The sequence below is a fragment of the Nicotiana tabacum genome, chromosome 7 (genome assembly GCF_000715075.1).
Source record: "Nicotiana tabacum cultivar K326 chromosome 7, ASM71507v2, whole genome shotgun sequence".
NCBI classification, from domain to species: Eukaryota; Viridiplantae; Streptophyta; class Magnoliopsida; order Solanales; family Solanaceae; genus Nicotiana; species Nicotiana tabacum.
Window position 1 is genome coordinate 153,708,756 of NC_134086.1, and position 27,052 is coordinate 153,735,807.

Consider the following 27,052-nt stretch of genomic DNA (forward strand, 5'->3'; position numbering starts at 1 on the left):
TCGAAATTAATATCTACCATAATTAATTACGAATTATTTCACTAAAAATCCGTAATTGCACTCCTTATCCAATTTCGAAATTCATCCATTAAATCTTATTTAACTCCCCATATTAAGATTCAGATACTAATCAAGTAAATTAAATTACTGACGATTTAATTTATTGATTATTTCCTTTAGACTTTCGCTTAACTTATTTCATGTGTCGGATACAAAATCCACCGGCCGGGTTTGCACATGAAAACTTATAAGCTTTCATAAAGGTGTATCATCAATCTCTAAACCGAGACATGGATTCCATCAACTAGCTATTACTTCACCAATGTACATTATTATTATCCAATTTACCAGACATATTGACCCACGAAAGAATCTCGCCTTTTAATAAATCAAAACAATAATAATATACACAGCTAATAATAATTATATCAAGATTAAGAGTATAAGTACATTTAATGGCTAGAGAGTTTATTTTATTAAATCAGTATAAAATACTTATCTCTACCTGGTCCGTTCAATACATACAAAATGTATTAGCACAAGAAGTTGGAATTAAACCATTCCCATAATCAAGATAAATTATATTTAATCTTGTGCTACAATCATTCCTGATGGTTTGTCCAATTCCATCATTAGATTGTGAACTCAAACTTTATACTTATAAGAACCGATGATTTAATCTTCCGTATATAAGCTAAACTCTATACACTAAATCATCTATTATGTAAGCAAAGGACACGGACTAATATATGATCTATTTAAAACTTTATTAAAACTGAATAAACAATTGTTTCGTAATAAATACTATATCTAAATCAAACTCATGGTTAATAGTATATATCCCAACAACTCTAGCTTTTAAAGTAATTTTTGAAAGGTGTGATATCCTACATTATATTGTCACCACATACTGCATGTAAAATGTTTGGTTAATACTCAATACTCCATGTTATATCTCCATATTATATCGTTAATCAAATATAAAATGTAATTAGATAAATAATCACTAACTTTGATTGATCAAGAAAAGAATTAATTGTGTCATGATGTTAACCTTATAGTTAATTTCATTCATCGTCATTTCATTGTATATGCAAAGTATATTATGACGAATGAAAAGCAAGCAGAAATAAGAGCAATTGAGTTTTTATTTTGGAGTAAATTTTATGGGTGGATGATCCATCTTTGTGCTTATTACCCAAAAATCAATATTATTTTTTTTGTTAGATAAAAATTATTTTATTTTGCCCTACTTATCACAAAAATAAATTTAATTAATTTTTATAAAAAAAAACCACTTGATGTGAGAGAAATGACAAAAATGGTTATTATGTTTGGGAGTAGGTTCAAAAGTCACTATTCCTTAGCGTTTTGAGCCTCTAAGGTTGTCAAACGTGCCACTTTTGATTTTCATCGAATAGTTAACAGAAGTTGCTTATTAAATAATAATGAAACTAATTTTTTTACTAATATAGTCCCGTTAAATTCAGAAATATAGGGTTACTACTCCGAGCATTAGGGTGATTAAAGACATGTATGATGGAGCTAAGACTCGGGTTAGGACAGTAGGAGGCGACTCCGAGCACTTCCCGGTTGTTACGGGGTTGCACCACGGGTCTGCGTTCAGCCCATTCCTATTTGCCCTGGTGATAGATGCACTAACTCATCATATTCTAGGGGAGGTGCTATGGTGCATGCTATTTGCTGATGACATAGTTCTAATTAATGAGACACGAAGCGGCGTCAACGAGAGGCTAGAAGTTTGGAGATATGCCCTTGAGTCTAAAGGTTTCAAGTTGAGCAGGACGAAGACAGAATACCTTGAGTGCAAATTTGGGGTCAAGCCAACGGAAGCGGGAGTGGACGTGAGGCTTGACTCTCAAGTCATTCCCAAGAGGGGTAGTTTCAAGTACCTTGGGTCGGTTATTCAGGGGGTCGGGGAGATCGACGAGGATGTCACACACCTGATAGGGGTGGGGTGGATGAAGTGGAGGTTAGCGTCGGGAGTCCTGTGTGATAAGAAAGTGCCACCGTTACTAAAAGGTAAGTTTTATAGAGCAGTGGTTAGGCCTGCCATGTTGTATGGGACTGAGTGTTGGCCGGTTAAGAACTCACACATCCAGAAGATGAAAGTAGCAGAGATGAGGATGTTGAGGTGGATGTGCGGACATACAAAGATGGATAAGATTAGGAATGAAGAAATTCAAGAGAAGGTTCCGATGCGTGGCCCCCATGGAGGACAAGATGCGGGAAGCAAGATTCCGATGGTTCGGGCACATTAACAGGAGGAGCACTGATGCACCGAGCCTGCGTACATATTACCCTCCCCAGACCCCACTTGTAAGATTATACTGGGCCGTTGTTGTTGTTGTAGGGTTACTACTCAAAATATTATAAGTATAAAACTAGTTAAAATGAAAACAAGAGAGCAACAACGACGTGTTTTAGACTTTTATCCTTCCTTTTTTAATCCTCCTTTTGCAATATAAGCATATCACACCTCTTCCAGACTAAAATAAATAAGTAGTTAGTATTTGATCCTTTAAACAATAAAAAGTTAATAATTTGTTTGAAAGTCGAACCAATGAATGAGCTTAAATTCACAGATAATCACAATCGACTTTAATGCCACTTATAACCTACATTCACTTTGAAAAATTTAACTCCTTTCATGATATATATGTATTTCATATCTTCAGGCCGCATGATTGATTAAGAAAAATAAAATTCAGTTATCATATACCTAATGCAAGTTAGACTAAATAATTCAATGGGATGGACTTGTTAAATCCAGAAGTCGCAAAATCAAAAAGTGCACAAGACACTATAAATAACTTTTAAAATAGCAGAGAGTGCACCTCAAAAAGCTACACCATATCCTGCAATAAGTCAAAAATAGCCGAAATTGCAAAAATATACACTTCTAAATGTGATTCAATATTAACTCCCCTTTTCGCAGTTTTCATTAAAATAACAATTATAGTTTATTGTATACTCGACGAAAATCAAAAGTACTCGCTTATGATAGCCTTATGGGATCAAAACTGCTAATTAGTGCTGCTTGTACAGACCCCAAATGCATGCTTGAATTATCAGTTGATTAGCATGACTAATGATTCTGACTCATCTTCCACATCCAAATTCTCTTCGATCGTCTGAAGTATGTATTATATATATGTGGTTTGCAGCATCCAGCAAAAGTAAGTGAACTACACTTTCTTAAATAAGCATCCCCCAAAGTACATGACCATCAAATAGTTCTGAATTAAAATAATTACATTATTAACTTTCCAAAAGAAATTACATTTCTCTGTAGCAAAAATCTGATATCCGAATCTTGTATTTGAATCTTCAAAGACTAGTACATTGATAAATGTGAAAAACATAAAAACTATTTACATCAAATTCTAACCTTACATATATACACATAATGTAATTTTCGCGAAGAGGGTTTGCCCTTTCCCCACCCTAGCTCGGCCCATGAGCTCAACCTACTAGAAGTTTCTCATGCTCAAACACCCAAGACCTCTGGTTAAGAGTGGTGGCTAAGAGTGGAGGATGACATACATCCACAATGTTTGATGGTGGATTTTCCACTTATACACATATATCATGACTATAAGAAAAGAAACACTCTTTCTGCAGCTAACTCCCTGAATCTTCCTGTTGTTTGTTATTCCATACTAGTAGGAGTATTGGTTACCACTATTCAGAAAAACTTGGGGAAAATTCTGACTTTAATGTAAGGTAGAACATTAACAAGCGGTAACAGTAACACCAACCAATTAATTAAGAGCTAGGGCATACTTAATTAATTAAGAAAGACTAGTACTACTTCCCAAAATGAGCTAGTACATAATCTTCAAAACTAAATACTCCAACTGAACTAGGCAACTAAAACAGGAAATCGACGCCAAAATATTATAAGTGAGCACTATCTCTCTGAGAGAAAAACAGGAATAACAAAAAATTTGGCAGAACTTTCAGTAGTATTAAGTTTTCAGCAGTACTACATAAACTATCAACGGCCATCTTCAATATGGCGACCATATGTCACTAGCTAGTTAAAAACTAGTATTACAGAAACATTAGGAAATTAATTCAAATTATATTGATAAATCATATTGCAGTACAGGTTTGTAACTTTATCTAAGAGTTAGCTGGGATCAAATTAACTAAACTGCCCTAGCAAAAATGAATCTCCTCATCCTCTGGCAAATAGAAATTGATAGTATCCAGATCGACATCTTCCGCAGAAGCCCACAAAGTAGCATGTTGATGGTCTTCGACTTTGTATTCCATATTCTCTTGATCATCTTTTGCTATATCTTCAGCTGGAACATCTTCTGATTGCAGAACGGAATCAATATATTCTTCAAGTAACTGCTTTTGGACTTCATCCCCCTGATCTAGGCAATCTTCAACGTTCTCCTCATGATCATCCACATCAACAATAATATCGTCCAATAAACCAAGTACATGGTCTCTAACTTGATCTCCCTCTACATATTGGATAATATTATTCTCTTGATCATCCAGCTTTGCTATAGTACCATTCGACCTTATACCATTGTCTAAAACTTGAACGTCGGTGTTGATAAATTCTTCAATATCTCTCACATTCTCATCATTAACTACCTCATCAATATTGTTTCCTTTTTTCTTGTCACCAGGTTTGCCCTTCTTCTTGATCTTACAAATTACGAAACCTTTGTTCTTAATCTCCCTAGCAGCCAGATAACGATCAAACAAAGAGTACTCAGTCATCAACCATTCGCCGTTCACGTTGTTTGACGATTTGTTAGCGGGGATGTACTTCAAACTTTTCACGTATCCCATGAGTCTTCCTTTATCATCAAACACCTCTCGGCCTTTGCCTTGAGGCTTCCAAGTGCCCTTCCCGACAGTTCTTGAAACTCTTTTCCACGTTGGCTTCTCTTTCTTCTGCGGCGTTATGAAGTAACGAGTGTTGTTGTTGCTGTTTCCCTGATCATAAGCTTCGAAAATCTGCCATGGCTCCTTGTCGGCGTAGAGATCCGCCACCTGCATGAGTTCATTCTGAGAGTGAAGTGGCTCGTCTCTCACAAACCCTATTAGATACTTGAGCACTTCCCTGCCCGTCGGATGAAAGCGATAACCCATCGGGCGAGAAAAACACTTAGCCTGAGAATACTCCATTAATGAACAGTACTACTGCTGCGAAGAAACAAGTTATAAGAGATTGATATTTGATGAATATATGAGTAAGGAAGAAATATTAGAATGGCGGAAACCCTACTAAGATACAGTAGCTAGCTATGAATTGATGGTTGAGTTTTGAGGTACTCTATATTTATAGCTATCTGGGGGGTGGAGTTGGATATATAGCTTATTTTTCATGCATGATTTGTTTCCTTATTTCTTTTAGGGTTTTTCCTGGAAGCTGCTGATTGGATACAATACGTGGAGAAGGATCGTGATCCATCGCTATATATTTTCCATACGTTTTTTTGCATTTTCCCCATTTTTTCTGTTAGCATATATTATTACTCAGAATGCACTAGCTTTTCTTATTTCCTTTATTTATATCTATTTTGTGATTCGTCCATTAATTTCTTCCTTTTGGAATGTTTAGTGTTTCTCTACATCTATTTTCTGATATATGGCTTTAAGTTTCCTTTTCTTGAATAATTGTCTAGCTCCTGCTTCAAAAAGATTTGTGAACGAGGGAATATTTCCTTAAGACGTAAGCAAGTTTTGTTTCCTAATCTTATAGTAGTATTTATTTTTATATAAATGATAATCTATGTGTATTTTGAATATCAGATTTTAAGTTCATAAATTTTCCAAAAGGAAGAAATTAATTAGTGGACGATCACAAATTAGATATAAATCCTATTTTTTTTTCAACAAAAAAAAGAATCATAAGTAAGAAAATTAAGAGTTACTTTTATTTTTAAAATTCATGGGGTTATTATTAGGAAATAATTGAACTGCGCGGGAAATAAGAATATTCATTTAATGTGATTTCTTGTTGTACATATATATTGACAAATGAACCACCCCATATATTTGTTGTTAGGTATTGACTGAACCCAATTTTGAGGGTAAAGTACTCTATTAAGCATAATAATAGTCTTCTTTATCATACCCTAAAGTTTATTTTAGGAACCAAGACGTCCTTTTTTCTTCTTCTTTTGCAATTATGAAGAACTCATATACAGTGATAACATATTGCTTTCTACGTACCCTATTAATTTAATGAGTTATAAGTATCAACATAAACAGTTAATAATAATAACAAAACAACGTAACATGCAATAATGAGTTGTCAGGAGCTCGTTAGAAATCCAACCTTTGTATTCAGAGGTGCAAGTTTCGAACTTCCCCATCACTCAGTGACTCAGTCCACATTTTCCCCTTTGCCAATACTTAAAAAAAAAAAAAGGCAAGTCAACTCAAGCAAAAGAAAATTCAACCTTAATCGACCCTTTTCCCTAATAAACAACATAATGAAAGTTAAAGATGGTTTAAATCCAAGACCAATTTTAAGTTGTTAACACGTCCATTTAGATTATCATTATATAAAAATTAAAATAAAAAGGTAAAATCTACGTTAATTTAGCATGATTTAGAGATAGGCAAAGACCAAGTTATCCAATCTAACAATATTAATATAATGTAGAACATTCTTATGTTAATTAACCTAAATAGTTTCTTTCTATATCGTTGTTATATATTGTGATTCAAAATATAAAATATGAAGAATATCGAAGATATATTGGTATCATTCATCATGAAATACAGCTTGTAAATCTACTAGATTTATAGTGTTATATTTGTCAAGAGTGGATTTCGAATATATATGTAATGACTAATTAGAACTAGGGAGTACCTCTTTTCCAAAATGCAATGTGTAAGGGTAAATTTGGTACGTTGGTTTTTCTATTTTTGTTTAAGATATTATTCATATATTAGACCTCAATTTGACTAGGACTAAGAAAGCTATTATTGTTGTTGTTTAAGATATTATTCTTTTCAATTAAGAAACCTTCTAAAAATCAAGTGCAGGAATTCTCTTTCTATATACGTATACTAGTAGTCATACTCGCGCGATGCGCGATTAATATTTAAAAAAATATTATTTAAATTAAATTGTGATCGGATTTCTTTGAACATATTAGATCATATTGCTTTAGTGAAAAAACCATTCTCCATTCAAACGCATGATTTGTTAGCGGGGATGTACTTTAAACTTTTCACGTATCCCATGAGTCTCCCTTTATCATCAAACACATCCTGGCCTTTGTTTTGAGGCTTCCAATGCCCTTCCCAACAGTTTTTGAAACTCTTTTCCAAGTATGTGTTAGTATACTGTATTTTGTAAAACAATTTTGGAGAAAATAAAATGACATAAACAGAAATGTAAACGAAATAACAAAAACCAATTCGAGCCACTAAATTTACTGTGTTTCCTTAAGGAATTTAATCCCCTTCTAGTACCCAAGATTATGGATTATTTCCTCCCAGGATAGAACGAATTATACACTGGTATAGTGGTGCTTCAAACCCCAGTGTTTCAGCGGACACAAAGTTCAGTAGCAAATCACACTTACGATTGCTTTCTTTGCAGTTAAAATATGCAGAAGAAAGGAGAAGAACTCAGAAAATTCGTATGGAAATTCTGAGCAGAATAGACTTGTATTTATATCCAAAGTTGGACTGAAATCTGAAGAGGTGCAACTCTTCAGAATGACTATTTATGCAAAACGGCCACAACATAAATGTCATTACATAAATGGCTATTTACTCAACAATAAAGAGGGAAAATTGAAGAGGGTAGTTTAATTTTCAGTTACACAACTGAAAAACGGATTGGAGAATTTAATATTAATATTTATTTTAATATTAATATTATGTTATTAAAACAAATATTTAATAACATTTCTATTACGGGGTTGCACCAAAGGTCTGCGTTCAGCCCTTTCCTATTTGCCCTGGTGATGGATGCTATAACGCATCATATTCAAGGGGAGGTGCCATGGTGCATGCTATTTGGTGATGACATAGTCCTAATCGACGAGATACGACGCGGCGTCAGCGAGAGGTTAGAGGTTTGGAGACATGCCCTTGAGTCCAAAGGTTTCAGGTTGAGTAGGACGAAGACGGAATACCTTGAGTGCAAATTTGGGGCAGAGCCGACGGAAGCGGGAGTGGTGTGAGGCTTGATTCTCAAGTCATCCCTAAGAGGGGTAGTTTCAAGTACCTGGGGTCGTTTATTCAGGGGACCGGGGAGATCGACGAGGATGTCACACACCGTATAGGGGTGGGGTGGATGAAATGGAGGTTAGCGACGGGAGTCCTGTGTGACAAGAAAGTGCCACCGTTACTGAAAGGTAAATTTTATAGGGCAGTGGTTAGGCCTGCTATGTTGTATGGGACCGAGTGTTGGCCGGTGAAGATCTCACACATCCAGAGGATGAAAGTTGCAGAGATGAGGATGTTGAGGTGGATGTGTGGGCATACAAGGAAGGATAAGATTAGAAATGTAGATATTCGAGAGAAGGTGGGTGTGGCCCCCATGGAGGACAAGATGCGGGAAGCAAGACTCAGATGGTTCGGGCACATTCAAAGGAGGAACACTGATGCACCGGTGAGAAGGTGTGAGCGACTGGCTGTGGTGGGTACTAGGAGAGGTAGAGGGAGACCTAAGAAGTATTGGGGAGAGGTGATCAGGCAGGATATGGCGGGGCTTAGGGTTACTGAGGACATGACCCTAAACAGGGAATTATGGAGATCGAGCATTAAGGTTGTAGGTTAGGGGAAATTGTGATTTCTTTTTACAGCGCACTAGAGTGAGACTAGCCAGTTAGGAATTAGTCTTAGGATGCTATTGATCAGCTACTGATGATGGGCTTTATCTGCTGTTTATTAGTATACCTTACATCTTTCTCGTATTTCCTATATCTCTTATATTGCTGTTATTTTGTTATTTTATGGTATTTATGTTATGTTATGGATTTTATGGTATTGTATGTTATTTTATTATGAGTCTATTGATAGTACTAATATAGTGTCTCTTGTTGCCTTCTTGAGCCGAGGGTCTCCTGGAAACAGCCTCTCTGCCCCTCGGGGTAGAGGTAAGGTCTGCGTACATATTACCCTCTCTAGACCTCACTTGTGGGATTACACTGGGTGGTTGTTGTTGTTGTTGTATTTTACTACTAACAAATAAATTTGGTCCAAAAAATTAATCAATCAATCATTTGACCAAATCCGAAGCCGAAGTCGAGCGAGCGACGACGACAGCGCGAGACTTGCCTTCTTCTCAACTCTTTAAGAGCTAGAAGAAGAGCATTTGCTTATATACGCATAAAAAACCTCTTCCTCATCCAATATGGGACAATGTTCCTTCATCAAGGGGGGAACTTAAAATTTCACTTAAAATTTTATTTCCCTCCAGTTCCCATTCACTCTCTTTTAAGCCTCATTAATACTTAAAAACCCCAACAGTAGGTTTCTCTTTCTTTTAAGGAGTTATGACATAACGAGTGTTGTTGTTATTCCCGTGATCATATGCTTCGAAAATCTGCCATGCCTCCTTGTCGGCATAAAGATCGGCCACCTGCATCACTTCATTCTGTGCGGGAAGCGGCTCGTCTCTTACAAACCCTACACAATGGAGGCTCTAGGGTAAGGCAAGTGAAGCTCTTGCCTTAGGCTCCCAAATTGGGGTTGTTCATTTGGATCGGATATCCGAAATCCGAACCGATCCATTCAATTTCGGATTTCGTTTTTCGGATTGGATCAGATTTCGGATTGTGTTTATTAAAATTTTGAATTTCGGATTGGATTCGAATTGGTATATTTTAATCCGATCTGATCCAAAATCTGAAATTATTAGGCAATGTATAAATACTACACTTTAATTTCAGATAGTCAGTACTTCCTTTACATCTTCTTCCAAGTTATTACCTTTACAATTGCTGAATTTAGCTATATTGGTACCATAGTACTCTCATAATTGCATAAACCTGAATTTTTCTTAATGTATTGCCTCTTTTACAAAGAAAATATACATATTAGTTTGCAACTTTGAGGCATAATAATCCGATCCGAAATCCGATCCGATCCAATATAATTCAGATCAGATTCGAATTACATTTTCTAGAATCCGAAATCCGAATCCAAAATATGCTAAATCCGATCCGATCTGATCCGTGCACAGCCCTACCCCAAATATTTAAGGCCCAAAAATTATAAAGTACTACTATATCATTATATAATATATGCAATTTATATTTATACAATTATTGATAAAATATTTTAAATTCTAATATTTATTTAAATTTGGTAGATGTAGGATTGAATGAGTTAATAACATAAAACTTTTCTCTCACTAAATTAAATATATATTTATCTTCTTATCAATTCTATTTTTCTTTCTTTCTTTTTCCATTTTTTTTTTTGCTATTTTACTTTCTAATTTAAAATCAAATTATCTAAATTAGCTATTCCTTTTTGTCACATTTGATAGATCCTCATATCATTAATCAAGTTCTTTTGTGTCTCATTTTTTTAATTAAGAAATCCCAGAGACAATTATCGTAAGGTTCAAAATACGATCGATAATAGGCTCAATCCTTTTACCATTTTTATTTCATGCTATATCTTTTTTATAGGGAGTTCAATACCATATGACCTACGCCTAACCCACATATTATACGTTGTTCTCTCACCACTTTTTTTGTCTCGATATGATATGGATATTATGAAAGAAATTTCACGGTCTTTTAATATATTTAAGTTTTAACCACCAGTTCCATTGAGCCGCCCTCATTAATGATCAACAATTATTTATAGACCACTGCCCATGAATGTGATATTCAACAGCTTCATTCACATTTGGTAACTAAATAATACATTCACTGATTGTTGTCTTATCTTAATTGAGACTCTATAAAATTTGATTGAGAATAGCAGGGGGATGGACATGTGGCTCGATTAGGAGACTAGTAAAACTTTAATTTAGATCCCCAAAATTTTTTAATAATGGATTTTATGATTTTATTTCAAGTTAGACAATATTAAAGTTTGCAAAAAAAAAAATACAATAAACCTTGGACAAAAGAAATAATGAATGAAAGAAAGAAAGACTATCTACTCTTTAACACTAAAAATATTTTAAAACTTTGAATTAAATTACTTAGATCTTAATATTAGTAAATATATTTTTTACAACAAAATCAAAGGTAACATATTGAAAATACATGTCTTACATCCAATTTATTTTAGTTACCTCTTACTAATATAAATGATAATACTACAATGTGAAGTTAAAGGTTTCATCATTTAAGTATGTTATACTATAAATAACAAGTATGAAAAAATGGCAATACTATCTTTTTTTTGTATGTGTGTGTATAAACTAATAAAAAAATATAAGGTTTCTTACTAAATTTTACTTTAGGCCACAAATTTTATGGAGCCGCCATTGACCCTACAAGATACTTCAACACTTCTCCTTCTGTCGGGTGAAACCGATTACCCATCGGACGATGAGAAGAAGAGTTTTCTGACATTGCAATGCTGATCAAATATTGACGGACGATGGATATAATGAAACAGAAAAAGAAGCAATAGCTGAGAGAACGGAAGCAAAATTGTACGTAGCTGAAAACTTTAGTTGTTCTGTGATGAAGAACTATAGTTGTTAAACCCTAAAATGGTGATAGTGATGAGTTGTTTTTAATTTGCAAATAGGGTTTTAGTAAGTATTTATAGATCAAGCTATGAGCTGATGGAAATCCCATTCCTACTAATAAATGGCTTGCTTTTTCTTCCATTTCTTTTGTTTCCTAAATTCATTTCCAGATATTTTCCTCTTCTTGAAAGTTTGTTAGGGTTTTTATTTTTTCAATTTTTAAGTTTTAGTTTTCAAGACCCATTAGTTTTCTAACTTTTTTCTATTATTTGTATGTAAGTTGATTAGAATATTTATTAGTAGGGTCAGTTCGAAAAGGTAGTATTTTCTAGGTATAGGTTAGGCAACGAGGGAATACTTTCTTGAGGCATAAGCAAGCTTCACTCTTTAAGCTTATATATTAATTTTTTAATAAATGAAAATTATTTTGCTTTTGCTATATATGGAGAATTAGATTTTAATCCCATCTATATAATTTTATTTCCTCTTCATTGGACTACGAGTTAAGAAACGTTTCCTAAAAAAATCTTGTTCATTTCTATTTTATTTTTTAAAAAAAGGTACTAAGGAAGTAAAGAGAAACTTTTATGTCTAAAATTCATCAGTCTTTATCTAGGATGCTTAAACTGTAAAAGAATATTCATATTTCGTTCTTTCTTGCTTTAAATGTTGCCAAATGAACCCTCACATTTGTTAAGAAATAAAAATCATCTTTCTGAAAGAATCTTAATAGACTAAGTACGAAAGTTTATCTTGAGTCATGGCTAGAGGGAATAGATTCGATACAACAAGTTAAAGTAGACACGTTTTGGGTCCCTATGACATTTAAGATATTATCACTCTGCCAGGATTTAAATAAACAAGATAATACGATGTATTAAGCTCACGATATGGGCAAAAACTTTTGGAAAATGCCTACTTATGTTTTTTTGCCTTTCTATAAGTGGTTATTTTCACGATTTGAACTCATAACATTCTGGTCAGGTCACTGACAATTCTTATCGTTGTGCTAAGACTCCTTTTCAATTTAAAATAAGGGATTGAAGAAATGGCCACACCTGAAATTCAAGCCTACATTTAAAAGCAACTTTCGAGCCGCGGCATTTGCCCTAGACTAGAAGCCTTGCTCATGTCAAAGAGATTCAATGTTTTTCCTATAGATTTATAGTCACACAACGTCAATTTTTATTGTTGCGTCAAGGATCTCCTTTAACTAGAATTTCTATATAAGGGATTTAGAAAATGTCACTGCAACTTAAAACAACTTTCGAGCCACATTTATCGCTAGACTAGGAGTTTCTCTCTTGTCAAAGGGATTCAACAATTTCTCGTTAGATTAAAAAAAAATGTCTTTCCTAATTTCACAGTATAAAATGGGATTCAAATTTAGCCTACACTCTTTGCACCGCTACCAGCGCATGTCGGAAGAAAAAACCGTTAATCGTAACTCTAGCAACCAGGTTAAGGAAGACTTGTTGCAGCCGTAGGGCAATGAGGGTGAGATTTTCCGAGACAAACTAAATCATAGTTGATGAATTAATAGAGGCTTGGTTGTGATTCTGAGCCTAAAAGAAAGACCAACAAACTTAGCGACCACCTTATATACAGAGTGACAATTGGGAAATAAATACAAAGTGACTAGAAAGAAGTTTGTATTTATAATATGACATAGAGATAATTGGGATTGGAGGTGATTATAGTTATTCGGAAAGGAGGTGAATTAGCTATGTTACGTATGAGTAATTCCAAGGAAAAGAACAACAGTTCACAAGTCTAAATAATACGACAACGTCAGTTCGCAATATATGGTTTTGTAATATTGATATCAATTATAAGTTATTCTTTTTTGGTGATAATACGATTATATTATTATCTGTTTTACCATGCTGCTTTGTACTCCTGAGCACTGAAACCTTTACAATATGTTTTAATCAAAATGAAAAGGATACCTTTACAATCAAAGATTCCTCTAACTTCAATGATGCTTAGAAGTGTATGAGATCCATATAAATGGATTTCAGGGAGCTAGTTAGTGCAATTTAAGTAAATTACATCTTTGGTTATCTGTCTAAAATGTGGCTTTGGGAGTATACAAATCAAATTCTCCGACATTTTATGAAAAAAACTCCAGATGAAATAAATTCCCCAACATCAAGGAAAATGCATTTTAGTCCTCCTCGCTATACAGATGATACGATAGCAAGTCCACATGATGATGCCATTGAAGAGGAAGGTTACCGTTCCTATCGCCATTTACTGTTTTACGGCTGCAACTCTACAATTTCTTGGCTGAAAGACTGACTCGTGCTGCAAACTCACCTATTGCAGTTTCACCATGCTTCTTTATACTCCTAAGCACTGAAACCTGTACAACATGGTTTAATCAAAATGAGGACGACACCAATGTACCATTGAAGATTCCTCTAAGTTCGCTGAGTGATGATGCTTGGAAGTGTATGAGATCCATATAAATGAAAGGTTCTCTTCACCAGATGAATTTTAGTTAGTCATAAGCATGGAATATGGCCCCTTTGCTAAACAAATTGTACCAATTCTTTAGAACGCATAAGGGATATGTCATGTTGATTCAGGCACAAATGTTAGCTGCTAATCTTGATACTACTGCACTTTGACAAAGCAAAAGCTACCATGACTCCAGGAAGTGTTGAAACTAGACAGGGTTACTGTATCAACTTCTATTTGTTTTCTTCTCTTTAAAAAGTAGTTTACCTCGAATCAATGACAAATCTTGACTTATAAAAGTAGAAATATGTTGTACAAAGATTTTTAATTATACTGTGGACTGCAAGTTTCTGTCCCAAACTTGGGCACAAATTTCTTAGTTGGTCTTTTACACATGCTTCTAACTTTTATAAATGAACAAAGAAGAAGAACACCAAACTATGTCTAGGGTAATCACACTCTTCGAAAACCATAATTAACTATTTCGCTATAGTTGAACAAAGAAGAATAAGAAGAAGAACAAGAAGAGAGAATAACTGTTCAGCTACTGGTTCTTGACCATTAATTTCAATAGTAGAGAAGTACCACCAAATATAATACTACACAAGTTATCAATATATACCTTGGGCCTCTCCATTGAGCTGCCAAAATAACCTATTCCAAAAGAAGATGATGAATAAACAGCTGCAATCTCAACAGCATCCATCCTAGCCAAACCACCCGCAATCTATGGAAAATTAGTAGCTAAGGGTATTGGAATGATAGGTTCCTAGATTTAACAAGGGTAGAACAGAAAAAAAGATAACAAAATCTTGAGAATGGTGTTACCATTCTAGGAGATTCTGCTTGAACTAGTAGGATGCCAGCACTACTTTCAGTGCCACACTGACTATTCTCCTGAACAACAGAGTGTAAAACTTTTTTACAGGCAGAAGATGGCCCAGCTTGAGACCTGCGCAATAAATCAGATCAGATTTCAGGTTAATAATTCTTTAATGGTATCTGGAAAAAACGTAACTCAAACTTATTGCTGGATCGCTCTCAGTAGGGGAAATAGATAGAGAAAAAGCGAAGTAGCAGTGTCAAACACACAGTGCTGACGAAACACAGCATTCCCGAGCAGCAAATCCTCTCATTAGGTGCTCTCCAGAACCACTGACACAACATCCAACTATAAAAGGAGCGCCGAAAGGTCCCTTTGAAGACGCCCAACAACCAGAACCATACATTGCCGCTAGACCCACACGTCCACCAACCTGTTATAAGCTCCAGGGAAGTAAGAACAGTAATCCAATGAATTTATCTGCCACAGAATTTCAGAGTAGGAGACAAAATGGGCTACTGGCCTTGTACATACAAAAAAACTTGAATTATATGAAAATTTTGGTAATAAAAAATGAAGAAAATAAGATCCAACAGTCAAAGAAGACGGAGATATTCCTGTTAGCTGTTTGAAAATATACTACAATGTTAAGACACTTTTGCAAGCATGGTGGTTGCCTAAAAAAATACTTCCCTAATAAGCCTTCCAAATCAGTTAATCAGAAGCAAAGTAAAAAGTCAAGAAAAAAGGGAACTCAGGAATTACAGAGGAGTGGAAAGTAGTAAGATGACAATCACTTCCAAGCATTCAAAAGGTAAAGCATGACGGTATTGTTAGAGTTAAATCATAAGATAAGATATTCAAAACCACCAAAACACTGAGCTACACAATGTTTTTCAACTATCCAACTAGTAAATCCCATGGCCGGCTTGCAAATACAAGAAGCATTCTGTGCCCGCCATCACCATCTGTTGCTATAGAGATGCACCCCCTTGAAGAGGAGAAAAGACAGATAAACAGCAAAGGTCCAAAGGATCTTGAGACTTGAGGAACAAACGGCTGTTCCTGCACACACTACTCAAGTCCTATATGAATGTTTTGCCCTTGCTAAACAGTGCAAGTACTAATTGTCCGTTTTAAATTATAAAAGAGTTCCAGCAGCTCATGTAAAAGCTACAGAGAGGCGGAATGAGATGGACAAGGAGAAAGAAAGAAGTTGCCCCAGATATATTGAAAATATTCATCTTGTTGAGACAAATACTTCGTGGGCAAAATTATCTATTACACGGGCCAATACAATTTTTAACCTAACCATTCTATTCCAGAATCATCATTGTATTCAATTACAACCTTTCAACTGCATAGTGACAGCATTAACACTTCTCCCTTCCACAAAAAGTAAAACAAATTCTGACACACTGTCCCCAAATGAAGAAACTACAGCCGATACAGCAAGATCAATCGTAAGATCCTACACCCCCTCCACCAAGCCACACAGACAGAGAGTTGACCACCCTAATCAAAAGATGTGTTGGGACAAGAGCATGAAATGCTCGCATGTATAATTGAAAATGTAAGAGCATTTTCAGAATATCACCTTCAAAGCTATACCACCACTTGAGGACCCACAAGCTATATGTCCTTCTGTATCGACACAGATAACTCCAACTGTGTCAGAAATAAAGTCTTCGTCTAATGCACCAAGCATTGAGATATGATTTATTCCTCCATTTCCTCTTGATTGATTATCTACTTCTGGAGTATCTGAAAGTTTTCAAGAAAATTAACAGTCATTGATTAGATATCAATGCTCAATCAAAAAGAGATGTCTTCTGGCCAACTCATTCCATTTGAGAATTTCTTTTATTTGAAAATATGAACCTATACGATGATGTATTACCAAGAAGGGTGGAGGGAAAAAGGGAAGGTGAATAAATGAGGAAGGGACAAAGAAAGGAGATCAAAGAGAGAAACAAGAAAAAGAATATAAATATAAGAAGAGAGAGAGAGAGGGGGGGAGGAATTACAGAAAGAGACGGACGGAAAAAGGAGAGGGATTTTAATTATTAAAGTTTGTCTAATAAATTACCTTAGATCCTATCATCCTATTTATAAAATAGGGAGTTCTAAACAAGTTAGAACCCTATGTCTAGCTAAAAGATATGATTATTATTTGATAGATAAAACTTTATTTCAAACTAATAGATAAAAAGTAAATGAAAATCAATGATAAAGATAGTACAATCTTTTCTAAGCTACATCGTATTTTAAGGACAATAAAGTTCAAACCGTTGTGTAGTTGTCTAGCAGCCTAAAGCACAAGAAAAATGTAAATGATGCAATGGACAAGCTCTGTCACAGCCTACAAAGTGTATATTGATGTAAGACTTCTTATACTAGAATATGCAACATTATGCATGCAAAGATTCTGAACATACAAATTATTAAGATTTCCTTCCTTTTTTTTTGTGAGGGGGGTAACTAATGGAGTCATTTATTAGTCTTCCTAGCAGCATGATAACCACTGATTGTAAAGAAATCAGAGAATATTGTAGCCTCATTTTGAAAATGTGTGACCACATTATCTAAAAGCTTAAATTGTTACATAATTATGTATTTAACAGCTTATAAATTGAAAAGGGCATGGACTGTGGTGAAATACCTGATACTGTACCAGATTCCTTAGGGTGTGCCATCTTAGTGGCAGAAGCGTCATTAACATCCTTGGCATCATCAAGCATCCCTTTGTACCTTTTCCATTGGGTTCTGGCCCTCTCAGTCACAAGCCACTGTCTCCACAAAACAAGCTACATTATTCCACATTCCATATTTAGAGCAAATTTAACTTTTCTGAACAGAAGATTGTCAAGTTTACGTTTACAGTTAACAACAAGGACCTATCCAGCTAGTTTAAAATGGACAGAGACCACCCTTCTAATTAAATATAGACCTCCAATGCTGTTAAATAATCATCATTGATACCCTTGGTTCAGAGAAACATCAGCAAACAGCATGTATATACCAGTTTTTGCCTCGCAATACATCTATCTCTAGGCCAAAGGGAAAAAAGGGTGGTTGTTGCATCTATGGATAACTTAACCAGGAAGGAGAGGGCTCAGCAAATTATACGAACAGACAGAAGTAGGGAAGGAAGAAGAGACAAATTATTAGGTGTTGACATGTCAATGAGGCACAATATATGGCGATAGTAGATGCAAGCAAAAGGTCAACAGTCAAAAGACACACACAAGAAGCTACACAGAAGTAGCAAAAGTTTTGCAAACTACCTGAAATGAAATCCGAAACAAACTGCCAGCATTTTCACGATTTTGATTCAATTTAAGCATTCTCCAGGTTTCATATCAGACAAAAATGTTCATGTCATTTTCCAAATTAGCGGGAAGTAGCACGAATTCAATTAACTACAAGCATAGAAATAGTGTATGAATGGTTTCAGTGCAAATAAAAACCTATCATGAAACAAGAAAATACTACCTCTTCAGCCTCTGACACAGTTGATGGAGAAACAATGCCTCTGGACATTGCCCATGTACGAGCACCTTCACCAACCAAAAACCTGAATAAGAAAGGTAATTTTTGAGGGCTGGAGGATGAGCTGGGGAGGGAGAAAAGCTACATCAGAAAATGACAGTAGGACGAAAAAACACTTAAAGCAAATTGCAAAGAGATCAATCAAAAAATAAAAGATTCACTCAATTTGTTTGGCACCATTTGACGGGACACAGAGCTTAAGAAATCATGTCACACTTTTCCAAGAGCCCACAACAAATTATGTCACTTCCAAGAGCATCTCACTAAAGGATAAAATGAGAATGTACATATTCAAAGAGGTGCCAATCTTTCTGGGACAGAACTACGCCAAATAGAAAAGATACTCACTCCGGTCCCATTTTATGGGGCGCACTTTTCCTTCTAGTCTTTAACTCTTAATGACATGACCTGTTGAGTCCCACTTGATAAAAAGTTCACATTTTTATTAGGAGAGAGAAATAAAAAAGGACTGTGAAACTAAAGCTAAATGTTTAGTGGATTTATTTAGCTGGCTTGACCAAGCCCCTGTATCTAGCTGTGAACAACTTTTGGAAGGTGTCTGCTCTTTAGTTATAGATTAATCTTTGTATCTGAGCAGTCACCTTTTACCCTTTAGTAATTTTTGTTTGCATCTTCTTGATGTGTTTAATGAAAACTCTATTACTTCATCAAAATAAAGGACATGTGAAACTCTTACCACCTCCATTTACTTGTTGGCGTTAAGAACAATTTAGGTACTTTGCATATATTTAGCTTGTGTATATGTTCTTCTTTGTTCGTTAAACTTCGTTTCTAGCCAAATCTCGTCACATAAGATGTGATGGACGGAGTAAGTTAATTGATCTTCTTTTAAATTACAGTTAGAGAAAAAAAACATATCTATATATCACCAGTAACCATACATTGGAGATATTCGTCCCAGAAGTGGTGAACCAGACATCTGTTCCTTGACCAACAAAGCTGCAATCTGAATGGAATTTCTCACACCTGGTAACATTAACTTCACAGAAGATAAAGCAAGAGTAAACCAAAACAGAAGCAACAAAGAACTAGGGGTATGAATACGAAAGGAAAAAATAACAAAATCCCAAAAAGAAGTAGTCAATGGATGATTTGTTCGAGCAAAAAGTGCATGCATCTGCTCTAAGAATACCTGGCACTGCACCTACAGCACCAAATGTGCCAGAATCACCATCCATGATGCTGGCATCACACTCAACATGACCATATTCAGTCAAGTTTGAACCTCGACCAGCATTTGTGTTAGGATCATCCTGCAAAGAATATAACAACGGCATCATGTTTTCAGTAAACATTGAAGTTACAAGTATTCTTTTGTTCCCTCCATTAAACGTCAAAATTATACCAATCCTTTAAAGGCTAAAACATTCCAAAGTTAGACACTGAAAACAAAGTTGATCACTCAATATGTTTCAATAGCCCACTGAATAGGCATCTAATCCTCCAGGAAATCTCAAGTGACAAGTGAGTTACGCTGACTTTATAATCAACGTCCAGACACTTTAACTCAGGCATATAGCACGCCAAAATCCTACCTTTTTACATTTTGCTGATAATCTTTTGAACGAAAATTTATTTCTTCATAGCTGAAAAACCAAAACTCCATGACTTTACAAAGCAAAGTCGACATAATTTGAACACAGTGGACTCATCTCACGTAAAGATACAAACTTTTTGCATTCTACTGATCATCTTTTGAATGATAACTTATCCTTAGACCCCTAAAACACCAAACTATTTCAAAGATTTCAAAATTTATGGAGGAATTGCCCCCGTCAAGTTTTCAAGAAGGTAACATTTGGGTTGTCAAAAAATATATACTCAAATTTCATCAATCTTGCTTTCCTGAGCCGAGCCGAGGGTCTATTGGAAACAGCCTCTCTTGTAAGGTGTGCGCATGCACTACCTCCCAGACCCCACAGTGTGGGATAATTCTGGGTATGTTGTTGTTGTTGTAGTACCTACATATTTTTCTATGAAGTCAATCTACCTACATCTTAAACCCAAACTAGTTGCATTCTACTAGAAGAATCTTCTATATCTATTCTGCTATGCCGACCCATTCCTTTCAGAGTTTAAATTCAATGCATTGACAGAGCAAAAAATATTTATACAATCGGGTCATTTATTGTATATCTCTTAATAAGCAGAACTGGTAATCTGATTAGAATGGTAACTTACTTTCTATCACAGGTTAAAATTCATTGCTAGTGTAAGAAAAATCACGTATATAACTTAACTCCATTCATTAAGCATTTTAAAAAAAACGTACCTCTAAGACTTGAATCGCAGCCGTTACAGCGTCTATACATCCACCTGGACCCTGAATAGCAAAAACCAAATTGAATTTTCATGAAATACTACTAATTTTCGGGAGAAGGGTTGTTGTTCTTAGGGGTGGGGGGAGAAGAGGAACCTTTCGGAGAACCGAATCAGCGGCGAGGCATGCCCGTTTCATGACTGAACGAAGAGCTTTCTCATTCGACGGCGCGTGATATCCGGCGCCGACGTGTACGGCAACGAAGAATGTTGAAGTCTCCTCAGCAACTTCGGCAGCCATTTCCCCTCTACTTAGACGGGCACCTCTGCGTTTTGAACTCGGAAGAAGAAGAAAAGGAAAAAGAACTAACCATAAGTCACACTGAAAAACTTCTGTTTTGCTTTCCGGTTTCACTTTAATTGTGTTATATTGTATCGTATGTTATTTTAATTTTAGGCACAATACATGCGCCGTGACGGCGCCAACACCATTTCTATCACGACCTAATTCCATCATAGGCATGATGGTGCCCAACATCATTACTAGACAAGTCATATTGATCAAACTAGTAATTTTTCATTTAAATAAATTATTAAGTGGATAATAATTCTTTATTTATTAAAAAATTTAGAAATTTACCAATGAAATAAAGTTAAGCGGAAGCAACAAATACTAGCCGTAATCATGTATACAATACCAAAATCATAAGTCTACTAATATGTGTGTCAAGACCTGATATCACAAGTATGTGGGCAATCTAGTAGAATGTAAAAAAGAACACTAGCCTACTGTCTGAAAGAAAATAGACAGAAAAATAAAGCATAAGAGAGACTCCAGCTGCTGCAGAACGGCTCAGAAGGCAGCTCACCGTGAAGTCTCGGGATAGGGATCAAATCTGCGCGCCGGACTGGTGGCCAGATGCACCTGTCTCAAATCCTGTACAATTAAGTAAAAAAGTGTAGCGTGAGTACATAAAAATATGTACCCAGTATGTATCTAGAATAACCTCAAAAAAGTAGTAACGAGGGGTCGACTCCGACACTTACTAGGGCCAATAATATAATAATATGAAATTCTAATTAAATAAAATATATAGAGATAACAATAGAACTCAGAACAGGAAGTAGTTGAACAATTCTTCCATCATATTTAAGAACCCAAAATACTTCATTTAAAACAAATGATGTCTCAACGATGAATTTATATAAGTTATAAAAGAGACTTCCAGTTATGTTATCACACACAAATTCCACCGAGGACGTTCGGCCCGATCCAACATAAATGCAAATTGTGCACAACCGAAGGTTGAACGGCCCGAACCATAGATGCATCTATTAACCTGCTGAGGCGAACGACCCGCTCCCATGAGAGTAGTGAAAATAGTTACCCCGCTCGCGGAATATACTTGTAATGCAATTAAATATAAATATAACGTAACTTTTCTCTCAAAATAAGAATTTACTTGTAACCTTTGAAATCTTAAAATCCTCAACTTAGTTCCATTCAATGCAAATCAACAAATATGATCAGATAACGGTGTCCACAAAGTATGGTGTAAGACTAAAACTACTCGTACATAATATGAATAGTAGCTATGTACGGACTCTCGACACTTCGTGCGTACGTAGCCCCCACAAATAATCACATATTAATTAAGTTCACCTATGGAAAAAATTTCCTCTTACAAGATTAGAAAAGAGACTTACCTCGTCTCAAGGCCTACTTTCCGGTCCAAGATTATGCCCAAACCCTCAATTGGTGTCGAACAATCCAAAACTATTCAAATAGTGTAAAAACTAATCAATATAGGTTTAAAAGTTCATATCCAACTATTAAAGTATTTTCCCAACTCTAAATGTAAGATTCCTAAAATTTATCCCCCGGGCCCACGTGCCCGGATTCCGAATATTTGTGAGGAAAGTTGTTACCCATAACCTTAGGAACATGCATATATGATTTTCACTAAGTTCCATAACCATTTTCGTGGTAAAATCTCATTTTTATCAAAACCTAGGTTTTCCATCTAACCCATGAATTCCACAAATTTACATGTCAAAATCTACCCATAATCTATATATTAAACTCACATTAGGTAGGAATTACTTACCTTCAATTGCTAGGTTGAAATCTTCCTTTTTGAAGCTTTAAAATCGGCCAAGTGTGTGAAAAATGGGAGAAAAAATGCCTAAGTCCCGTATTTAAAACAAGTTTCTGCCCAACTATGACGGCCTTCTTCGCGAACGCGAAAGAAGGCTCGCGTTCACGAAGGCTTACCCTGATTGGGCATGTCGAACGCGATAGCTCGTTCGCGAACGCGAAGAGCAAAGCTCACTGATCCTGCCCGACCCCATTTCCCCTACGCGAACGCGAGTGGGGTTTCGCGAATGCGAATGCCTAGGCTCACAAGGCTTTGTGGATGCATGAGCATTACCGCAAACGCGAAGGGAAATTTGGCCACTGCAAAAAATAAGCACTTTGATGAAGATTTATAGCATCATTCAAGTAAATACATATTAAGATCGTAGAAACATGAGCTTGTGATATAGCTATATCTAATTCCAGTCCGCTTAATGCAAGAACTATAAATAAAGGTCAAGATCTGAACGAATTTTGCTTTCATTTCCCCCGTATGGAGCACTGAGTTACTTACGTTACGGTCTTCAGTAGGCAGACTGCACTCTAGGTGGCTACGAAGGCTCGATAAGTGATACATCTGGTGAGCGCTGATGAAGAACACAAGCAAAGCTGGAGCTCGAGTATTGATATATTCCATCAAGAGAAAGGAGGCAGACTGGTAAGAAGTCCAACCACATAAAGGGGGCGAACCGAAAAACTCAGCTTTTTGGAGGATCCTTTTTCGCGAACACGATGGCCCTCCCGCATTCGCGAAGAAGGAAACCAAAACTGGAAATTTCTGGTTTCTCAAATTTAGCTCCGGGCAGTCCGAAACACACCCGAGCCCCTTGGGATCCTGTCCAAAGGCACCAACAAGTATGTAATCATAATACATACTTGCTCGAACTCTCGAAATGCAAAAAACAACAACGAAACCAAGAATCATACCTCAAAACCAAATTGAATCAAACTTTGAACTTCAAGTTTCCAAATCGTTTCGAACGTGCCAAATCATACTTAGACTACTCGGAATGACGCCAAATTTTGCGTGCAAGTCTTAGATGACATTATGGAACTATTCCCAATCTCAGAATTCAATTCAGACCTAGATATCACCAAAACCCTCTCCAAACAAAATTTAAAGAACTTCAAAATCCTTCAAGAACCAACTTTCACTATTAGGCGCCAAAACGCTCATGGGTCATCCAAAATCTGATCCAAACATATGCCCAAGCCCAAAATCATTATACGAATCTATTGGAACCATCAAATCCCGATTCCGATGCCGTTTACTCAAAATATTGGCCGAAGTCAAACTTGGCCTTTTAAGCCAACCTTAAGGAACCAAGTGTTCCGATTTCAACCCGAACTCTTCCAAATTCTGAACTAACCATCCCCGCAAGTCATAAATAAGTAAAATCAAGTAGCAGAAGTCTTATTTAGGAAAATGGGATTCTAGAAAGAAAAACGACCGATCGGGTCGTTACATCCGACCTGAACTTATAAAAAAATTTAACGCGTGTTATTACGCGCTGCCAACATGCATAATGTAACCAATGAAAAATTTCCATGTTTTTTACAATACCACATAGACTTCTTTGAAGAGTCAAACCAAATATAATTACCCTCTTCCTAATAACCCTCTCATTTTTACACATTCCTAAAGACAAACGACCAATAAAAAATCCTATGTCCCAAATTCGATTCCAGTAAAACCCGTCCAAAGTGATGCATGCCAATTGATTCTGCTTTGTTTTCGTTCGATATTCATTGCTAATCAGTTCTATAGGTTGATATTTGTTCGATTTACCTTCTTTGCTTGAAGAACCATCATAAGGGGAAGAGGTGCTGAAATGTTGAAGTGCCACTTGATACTCATCACTGAAGTGCTGAAAGGGTAAGTCTTTTTAGTGTAATGACCCGACCGGTCGTTTCATGAGTTACTGCTCCGTTTCCCCCCATTTCTGCTTTTTTATATATTATTCAGCTGTATTTCATCGCATCGTGTTGGTTAGTTTGGGTTCGGAGTGGTTTTGTAGAAAAAATGAGACACTTAGTCTCTTAAGTTGGCCTTTAGTTGAAAAAAGTCAACCGGAAGTTGATTTGTGAGAAAACGATCTCGGAATTTAGTTTTTATGATTCGGATAGCTTCTCAAGGTGATTTGGGACTAAGGAGCGTGGTCAGAATGTGTTTTGGAGGTCCAGAGTAGATTTAGGCTTGAATTGGCGAAATTGGAATTTTAGCATTTTCTGGTTGTTAGGAGAGATTTTGATATAAGGGTCGGAATGAAATTTTGGAAGTTGGAGTAAGTCCATTGTGTCATTTGTGACATGTGTGAAAAATTTCAGATCATTCGGACGAGGTTTAATAGACTTTTTGATCAAAAGCGGAATTTGAAAGTTTTTGGAAACCTTAGGCTTGGATCCGATGTTATGTTGTTGATTCGATGTTGTTTTAGGTGTTTCGAAGGTTGGTATAAATTTGTATAATAGTATATGACTTGTTCGTACTTTTGGTCGAGGTCCCCGGGGCCTCGGGGTGATCTCGAATGGTTGATGGGAAGTTTGGAGTTGGAAATTTGCAGCTGAAGCTGCTGAATTACTGTCATAACCGCACCTGCGGATTGGGATCGTAGGTGCGGGACTGCAGAAGCGGAACAATGGACGCAGATGCGGAATTGGGTGAGATGGTATGGAGGCGCAGGTGCGGAAGTTTCAGCGCACCTGTGAGACCGCAGGTGCGGAAGGATATGTCCAGGTGTGGTTCCAGGGGATTTAAGTGAAAACCGCACGAGCGGTTTGGTTGACCGCGGAAGCGGCTTCGCAGGTGCGGAAAATGGACTGCAGGTGCGAAAACCCTGGTCCAGAAAGTATGTAAACCCTCTTTCATGATTTTTGAGTTGTTCTTCACCATTTTTCATTCGGGTTTAAGCTTGAGGGAGCAATTTGAAGAGGGATTTCAAGGGGATTTCGTGGAGGTAAGGTTTTGGACCCTAAACTTGTTTCTATGATGGTTTTTGACTGATTAAACTTGAAATCTATGGAATCCAGTAGCAAAAATTGGGGGTTTAGGGCTTGGAATTGGAGACCTTAACCTAGGGATTTGAGGGGGCATTTGTGGCCGGATTTTGGTATTCTTGATATGTACGAACTCGTGAGAGTGTAAGGATTCTAGTTTTGTGAATTTTATCAGAATTCGAGATGTGGGCTCGGGGGTCGGGTTCGACCAATTTTGGGATTTTTAATGTAAATTAGTTATTTTCGAGTGGGATTCATTCCCTTAGCATATTTTGATGGTATAAATCTGTTTTTGGTTAGATTTGGAGCATCCGGAGGCCGAGTCAAGAGGCAAAGGCATCGCGGGCTAGAGTTTGGACCGGATTGAGGTAAATAATGATTGTAAAAGTTGTCCTGAGGGTATGAAACCCCGGATTTTACATCGTTTCACTACTTTGAGGTGACACACACATTAGACGACGAGCGTGGGGTCGTACACCATTGGGGATTGTGACTTGGTCAGTCCCTTATGACTATTAAGTAGTGTATTTGATTGAAAACTGTTTGATATCATTGTGTTTGGAAAGTATTATCATGTTTTGGGCTGAATGCCATATTTGGGCGTCATGCCAATTGCTTTGGACCCTCAGGGGATTTTTACTTCTATTCCTCACTGTTTTACTTTATAATTATACTCAGTCATGTTGTATTCTACTGTTTTCATAACTCAGCCATATTTACTCCATTTTTGATATTTCTAAATGATATTTTGGGCTGAGCATCATGTTTTACTATTGCCCGAGGGGCTTGAGAGATTCTGACTAAGTGAGGCTGAGGGCCTGTGTTGTGAGGATTATTATGGGATCGGGCTATGCGCTGCAGCATGCGTACTAATTGTGATATATGAGAGGCTGAGGGCATGATTTTGTTATGCCACGAGGTGGCTTGTGATAGCGCTTGGGCTGTAGGAGCCCCTCCGGAGTCTAAACACCCCAATGAGCGTGGGTACCTAGTGTGAGATGTGATATTAGCCTGAGGGGTTGTTGTTGTTTCATTATATTGACCGAAGGGCTGATTACGAGTGATTGTGAGGTAGCCCAAGGGGCTGGATCTGTTGATATTTTGCCCAAGGGGCGGT

General features: G+C 36.4%; 2 protein-coding genes across 4 annotated transcripts; both read right to left on the reverse strand.

Moving 5' to 3' along the window:
- Nucleotides 1-4,185: 4,185 nt before the first annotated feature.
- On the reverse strand, nt 4,186-5,259 carry LOC107827994 (NAC domain-containing protein 78-like). Its single transcript, XM_016655240.2, has one exon. It carries the CDS (start codon nt 5,176-5,178, stop codon nt 4,186-4,188), a length of 993 nt encoding a protein of 330 aa, XP_016510726.2. The 5' UTR covers nt 5,179-5,259.
- Nucleotides 5,260-13,635: 8,376 nt separating this feature from the next.
- On the reverse strand, nt 13,636-21,244 carry LOC107770113 (putative threonine aspartase). 3 transcript variants are annotated; one of them, XM_016589378.2, is made up of 11 exons: nt 20,959-21,243; nt 20,815-20,865; nt 19,675-19,795; nt 19,424-19,508; nt 18,465-18,546; nt 17,632-17,758; nt 16,567-16,733; nt 15,239-15,402; nt 14,975-15,098; nt 14,769-14,873; nt 13,636-14,048 (listed from the first exon to the last, which is right to left on the reverse strand). In XM_016589378.2, exons 1-11 carry the CDS (start codon nt 21,100-21,102, stop codon nt 13,959-13,961), a joined length of 1,260 nt encoding a protein of 419 aa, XP_016444864.1. In that variant the 5' UTR covers nt 21,103-21,243; the 3' UTR covers nt 13,636-13,958. The 3 variants fall into 3 exon arrangements, 2 of the variants coding, with proteins under 2 accessions (XP_016444864.1, XP_016444863.1); XM_016589377.2 differs by having other exon boundaries at nt 17,632-17,776; XR_012693599.1 differs by having other exon boundaries at nt 13,910-14,048; nt 14,769-14,853; nt 17,632-17,776; nt 20,959-21,244.
- Nucleotides 21,245-27,052: the final 5,808 nt, after the last annotated feature.